The following is a 6,655-nucleotide window of genomic DNA, read 5'->3' on the forward strand; positions in this document are numbered from 1 at the left end:
AGTTTCACAATTTGAGTTGAATTACTGAAATAAATGAACTTTTCCACGACATTCTAATTTGAGATGCACCTGTATTCTAGTCTAAAGCAATGAGAATAATAGTCATATGTAAATTATATATATATATATATATTATTTTCCCCTTTTTGATGTTATGTTGTGCTGTAACTGATTCTAATATTAAAAAAAAAAAAAAACTTTAAAAACAGCAAATGTCTGAGCTTTGGTATGCAGAAAGATCTTCCCAAACCAAAGCAGAATTTGAACAACAAAAAACCTTCAGTGAAATTTAAATGATTGTCAAAGCACATCCATGTCCTCAGGTTAGAAGTGAATGGAGCCTCTTAAATATTAAAAAAAAAAAAAAAACTTTAAAAACAGCAAATGTCTGAGCTTTGGTATGCAGAAAGATCTTCCCAAACCAAAGCAGAATTTGAACAACAAAAAACCTTCAGTGAAATTTAAATGATTGTCAAAGCACATCCATGTCCTCAGGTTAGAAGTGAATGGAGCCTTTTAAACAATTCGGTAAAGTGGGAAAAAATTATTTAAGTATTAAATACAAAAGCGATAAACCATGAATGCTCAAAATATGGCCCGTCATTTCCTTTAGCTGCATGTTAATTGGGGATCTGTTGTGTCAGCAGCAGCTAAAATGGTAATTACCCTTGAGTGCTTTGGGTCATTTGGGGAAAAATGGTTATCTAGTCACCGCTGCCTCAGGCTCATCATGAATTTGGCATTTAAGAGCTCCTGACAGGTTGAGGCAAGCGTAGATGAACAGGACTTTTCTCTCAGATTTACAGCACAGGGTTAATGGCCAGTCTCTAGCTTCATTATGGATTCTCATCCATATCCATGACCCACGTTGGTCTTTGCAATCATCCTTAGAATGGGACTATCTAATAACCGATATGTGATCTATCTATGGAGCCCATCTAATCACATTAGTTAAGATCCAGGCTGCAGTACTTTCTTAAAAAAATGGTTCGAAATAGCACCAGATTATGATTCATTGAACCAATAACAGAGCCATTTTTGGTGCAAAACATCAAATAGATATCAAAATATATAGTTATATATTGAAGAACCTATAAAAAAAAAACAAATTTTGACGTGTAGCATTTTAAATGTAATAGAAAACACACAAACACAAAAGCACAACTAAAGCAATGTGTGGTCATGAAACCCTTATTTTGGTTACCTATACACTCTTAAAAATAAAGGTCCTGCCAAAAAAGGTTTTACAGCCTGATGACATAAGAGCCCCCTTTTTTTAGTTGCTACCGTGCAATATGATAATCTTTTATGATCTTTAGATAACTGCATATGTACTATTGCTTCAATGAACCCAAGAGAGATTTGCTTTGCTTTGGTAATGGATGATGCCAAATACTGATCAGAAGAACCTCTTAACTAAACATGAAAAATCTTTAAAGAACCGTACAGCCAACTGAAGCACCCTATATAGGGCAAAATGGATCTTGATAAAAAGTGTTCTTTGCTGAAGATGTAAATCGTTAAAAAAAAAAAAAACCCTGTGAGGTTTTCTTCCATGGAAGGCAACAACAACCTCAGCCACCATTTACTTTCATTGTATGGAAAAAGATGCAATGAAGGTGAATGGAGACAGTGGCACATATCTTGGACGACATGAAGATGAGTATATTTCTGAGTGTTTATTACTATGTAACTACACTCACACGAATTATATGTAACAGACACTATCATATGGACCCGTATTGAATGGATGTTGCGTGTTTTCACGCGATTCACCTGTGCGCCGATGCCAAGATGTAGGATGGCGTCAAGAAACATGAGATGTGAAGAAATCAACGCCGCTATGGCAAGAAGCCATCCTCACCTGTCCTTTCACCAGACTGGCAGCGAACTGCCTCATCACGGCCTCGACGGTGTACGCGCTCGACCAGCCGCGGGGCGTTAATAACTCCATGCAGATCGCGCCGCCGTCCAGCACGTATCCGTTCTCCAGCCGCGGCGTCAGGACGCGCATGAACGGCGGGGAGAAGGGGAAATTGTCGGGGAAGGTGACATTCAGCAGTATGTACTCGGTGTTGGTCTCCTTCATGTCCTGCCACAGCGCGGAGTCCTTGTCCACCTGGTGCAGCTTGACATTCCAGTCAAAGAGGCTATCGTCCGCCAGCTCCACCGTGATGAAGCTGTCGCCGAGCCGCCGGATCTCCTGCAGCTCCTTCATCAGCCTCCGCGTCCGCACCTGGGTGCAGTGCTGCCGGTTCGCCGCCGGCGGGGGCATCACGGAGCCGCTCGTCGCTTTGCCGCCTCCCGTTTGCTGCTTCTCTTTCGCGTCCGGTTTGACGGCGGGCTTGTCCTTGCCGGACACGTCGAAGCGCCTGGCTTTGACTTCTGGCGTGCTGAGGATGTTGTTGGTCTCGTTGCTGGTGTTGCAGTGCTTCGTGTTGTTGTTTTTCTGGTTGCCTTTAGTCCCTTTCAATGAGCCCTGGTGGTGATGCTTCGGGTCCTCCGTGTCTCGGTCGTGCAGGCGAATGAGCCCGATTTTTCGCAAAAGAGTAGCCATTGAGGTGCTTCGCCGTTCGCGGTGGGTGTAACGGAGCTCGGAAGATAAAACGCCCGCAGAGCAGCCCGTCCTCAATGCATCACTTCCCCGCGCGACTGCACTGAAGCACAAGAGCGCTCATTTAATACGCATCCCCACAGCTCTCTAATTCCCTATGAGGCACGGACGCGGCTGCTGCAAGAGGCACGATAGGGCTGCCCGAAATGAATCTGGCGCACGCAAACAAGAGTAGCGGGAGCGGAGCACCGCAGGTCGGTTGACTTCCGCTGTACCTGGACGGAATGAGTAATCAAGGGTCCGGCAAGAGTTATTTTTTTCTTCACACCAGTCTTCCGACAAGTCCCGCCCTCGACCTGATCGCTGTCTGATGGAGCAGAGCCTGTGATGGAGTTATGTGCTATGTGATTGACTTCTAAACTGTCCAATCACAGGCCGGCGGTGGCGGTGAGGAGCTCACACTAGCCAATCCTGCCGTGGGAGGCGGGGCTTGTCTGAATACTGCCGGATAAAATAAATAACGCTCTGCTCGACGCGTTTAGTGTTAGTACACCTTTTACCCTGTTATAAGAAATTGCAAATTTTGGCATATTGTCAATTTATTTGTTGTTGTTCTTATATTATTTTTTAACATACATGTCATTTTTGTTTAAAACACCACTCTTTTCGTATTATAGTTCATTTCGATCACTTACATCAGGAAAAATCCCAGAAACAGTATTTAGTGTCATTGTACAACTTAATGTATTTGTTTGTCTCTCTCTGGCTGTTTCTACATTCGCTGTAATATAATATGTAAGATGACATCCACATTAATAAAAAATAATAAATAAATAAATAATGCGTATTTGCCCTAATGTTTAGCGGGGAGGGGATCGAGCTTCTCATGCATCAGCTGGCAATGAATCAATACACCCACTTCTCTCAAACCTCGTACTGAAAAGGTCAATGCATCAGCAGTTCACATGAGTATGTGTAAAATCGTTCGTGTTTGAACGAGCCATCATCCAATGCATAGGTTGTTTTCCAACAGTGACTTTGCAGCATTTCGAAACGCTTTACAGCACAACGAAGAATTCCGTTACCAGGGTAACAGTCCATTCTCGCACGCTATTGGGTGAAACGCAGCCGGAAAGCTGTTCGCTGTCATGGAAGCTGCGTTGGTTGAACAGATGTCCGTCTTTTGTTAATGCTTTTCTAGTTTTATCCCAATTAAATCAATCGTACGCTTACCTTTATGTAAAATACAGCACGCCATGGCGGAAAAGTTTGATAATCTCGAAGAACACCTCGAGAAATTCGTCGAAAACATACGACAGCTTGGGATTATTGTCAGCGATTTCCAGCCCAGCAGTCAGACAGGACTCAACCAGAAACTGTGAGTTGTAATTCTGTTCATTTCAACACGATTCTAAAACCATATGTTGGGTTTAAACAAATAATATCTGGGAAATAATGGCGATTTTGAGCTTTAGCCTTTCTTGGCTTGTTATCAGTAGTGTTGTTAAAAATGTTTTGGTTATTTATTTCTTCAGGAACTTTATGATCACAGGACTGCAGGACATTGAGAAATGCCGACAGCAGCTTCATGATATCAACGTACCGTTGGAAGTGTTCGAGTAAGTATTACATTACATAACAGATATGCATAATAAATATTTCTAGCTGCACAAACCTCGTGAAAAATTAATGTTAATGGTTTTGTTCATTCACGGTAGTCAGATGACAAACATTTAAAAAGTGTTTGTAGTGCTGGGCGGTATGACCAAAAATTTATATCACGGTATTTTTCAAAATGATACCGGTTTCACGGTACAAGACGGTATTTTTTCCATGCATGACCGGGTGTTAACCATATTTTCTACTGATTGAGAGAGGAAATACTGCAGTATATTGACTTCGAATGCCCTATTTTACTGTCATGATGAGTGAATTTCGGTATGAACCGGTATACCGCTCAGCACTAAGTGTTTGCATGTTCTTTATCAAATTACCCTTCTTTTACTTTAATTTCTACTCTGTTTAGATTGTCATTACCCATTTAATTGTTATATTCAAGAAATGTGATATGTAACATCTGTGTAAAGACATGAATAGCCATTACTAATTATTGATGTTTTGCACAGGTATATTGATCAGGGTCGTAACCCTCAACTCTACACAAAGGAGTGCTTAGAAAGAGCTTTGGCTAAAAATGAGCAGGTCAAAGGAAAGATTGACACATTGACTGTGAGTATTGGTCCAGCATTTGGATTCAGAGTTCAGTTTTACCATCACTATAAATTACTGACTAATTTGGGAGTGCTAGCAGGTCATTTGTTATAAAAGGACATAATAAATATGTTTGCAAAGATTCTACCCCTCCTATGTATAGTGATAATTTTAGTTATCATTCTTGGTCTGAATGAGCCTTCTTATTTTTCAAGTTTCCCCCCCCGGTGTTATTGGAATAAAGTTGCAGCACTGACATATGTGACCACTATAATGTTATTTTTGAACTTAAGAATTGAAAATAGTCTATTTCTTTGTAAATCTATAATATGAGTGTGTGTATTAAAGAAATCTTAGGATAAAAATGCTAGACAGTTCCCCTTGTTTTTTAGATTTCTATTGTGGATCGATGATTACCTGGTATGTTTTGAATAAAACAAAGGATCTTCATCTAACCTTCTTTTGCGGTTTCTTTTTTTTTTCTGCAGAAATTTAAAAGCCTCCTCATTTCTGAGCTGGGCAAGGTTTTTCCTGAAGAGATGGCTAAATATAAGGCTATTCATGGAGATGACCCTCCTTCATGAGTTAGCAGTGCCACAACACTTAAAACGCAAGATGTACATATGTTGATATTAATATAACATGTTTTTTTAAGGTTGAATTCATCAGTGAAATATGCAAATTTTTACAGCTTTTTCATCTTTGTATTTGCCTTTGTAATTCACAAGATTATGGATTAAAAACTGCGGGATATTTTGGGACATCCTTGAAACAGTGCAAAGCTTTTATTCCTCATGCATTGTAATTTTCGCAGCATAAATTACATTTTTTTCATTGAATAAATGATTATTTTGTGTAATGACAACCACCATTCTTTTTGGTTATATCAACCACTTTGTTTCTGATATGAATGTAGAATTGTGTCAGTAAGCTGTTTATACAGCCTTTCTCAGGTGTTTTTTGGTTGGATTGGTTCCAGTGGCCTCAAGTTACTTCCTGCCATGCCCTCTTTTGCCCTGCCTTGTAATCTCACACTACTTGTCTGGTGCTGTGATGGAATTGATTCGTAAGCGTCCTCCTTTAACCACATGAAATTATTCATGATGAGTCCTGCAGCTGAACTGAGAACCAACAGTGAGACTTTAGTAAACTCTAGTTGACAATTTAAGGATGACAAGCTCATGAAAACTCAGACGTTCTTCATGAATGTCTCTCTGAACAGTGAAAGATAGGTCCTTAGCAATGGTAAAGCTTTGTACTTGGTTAACAAAGACTGGAGGTTTAACTATTTGTGTCTGAAATACCTTTGGACCAATCGATGGAGGGTTTTATAACACTTTTGTAAGGCTAAAATCTTTAAAAAACTGGTCAAACTGAACATCTGCTCAATGATTAGTCACTTCCCTCTACAAAAGGACTTTCAGCCAGTGTTTGGACTGGAATACTAGAGTACTGCATATTGATTGCACTGCCTGTTTAAAAAAAGAAACATGGGAAGTTTATAATGCAATGACAAACAGTATGCTACATTACAACTGTAGCCTGCCAGGTTTTTGTTGCATTATGTTTAATTTAGTGAGAATCCGATTTTCATCTTTAATGTAAAAACATTTTGTTTGTTGCAATCCAGTTTTCTTCTAGTCATATAGTTGTAATAGTGAGGTTGGTAACACTTTATTTTGATGGTCCCTTTTGAACATTCTGTTGACGATAAGTAACACTGCACCTACATGTCAACTAACTCATTAGAGTATTAGTAGTCTGCTTAATATCTGTTAACTCTTTATTGTGATGGTCTCCCAACAGACGTTCCACTATCAGTAACTTTGCAAGTACATGTCAACTTAATCTAACCCTAACAGTCTACTAATACTCCACTAACACTCTAAT

General features: G+C 39.8%; 2 protein-coding genes across 3 annotated transcripts in view; one reads left to right on the plus strand and one right to left on the minus strand.

The window, feature by feature from the left end:
• LOC107691500 (ubiquitin-conjugating enzyme E2Q-like protein 1) overlaps positions 1-3,082 on the minus strand; it is a 9,058-nt gene extending 5,976 nt beyond the window's left edge. Inside the window, exon 1 of one of the 2 annotated variants that reach the window (XM_016490116.1) lies at positions 1,865-3,080. In XM_016490116.1, coding sequence (XP_016345602.1) covers positions 1,865-2,557 — 693 coding nt within the window. In that variant the 5' untranslated portion in view covers positions 2,558-3,080. Of the gene's footprint in view, positions 1-1,776 lie in introns of both variants that reach the window. The other variant, XM_016490117.1, reaches the window with a different exon arrangement.
• A 320-nt stretch (positions 3,083-3,402) lies between these two features.
• On the plus strand, positions 3,403-6,173 carry LOC107691542 (mediator of RNA polymerase II transcription subunit 10). Its single transcript, XM_016490185.1, has 4 exons — positions 3,403-3,932; positions 4,090-4,173; positions 4,681-4,783; positions 5,254-6,173. The coding sequence occupies exons 1-4, from the start codon at positions 3,811-3,813 to the stop codon at positions 5,347-5,349; spliced, it is 405 nt and encodes a 134-aa protein (XP_016345671.1). The 5' UTR covers positions 3,403-3,810; the 3' UTR covers positions 5,350-6,173.
• Positions 6,174-6,655: the final 482 nt, after the last annotated feature.

Source organism: Sinocyclocheilus anshuiensis, unplaced genomic scaffold, assembly GCF_001515605.1.
Source record: "Sinocyclocheilus anshuiensis isolate Anshui unplaced genomic scaffold, SAMN03320099.WGS_v1.1 scaffold162, whole genome shotgun sequence".
NCBI lineage: Eukaryota > Metazoa > Chordata > Actinopteri > Cypriniformes > Cyprinidae > Sinocyclocheilus > Sinocyclocheilus anshuiensis.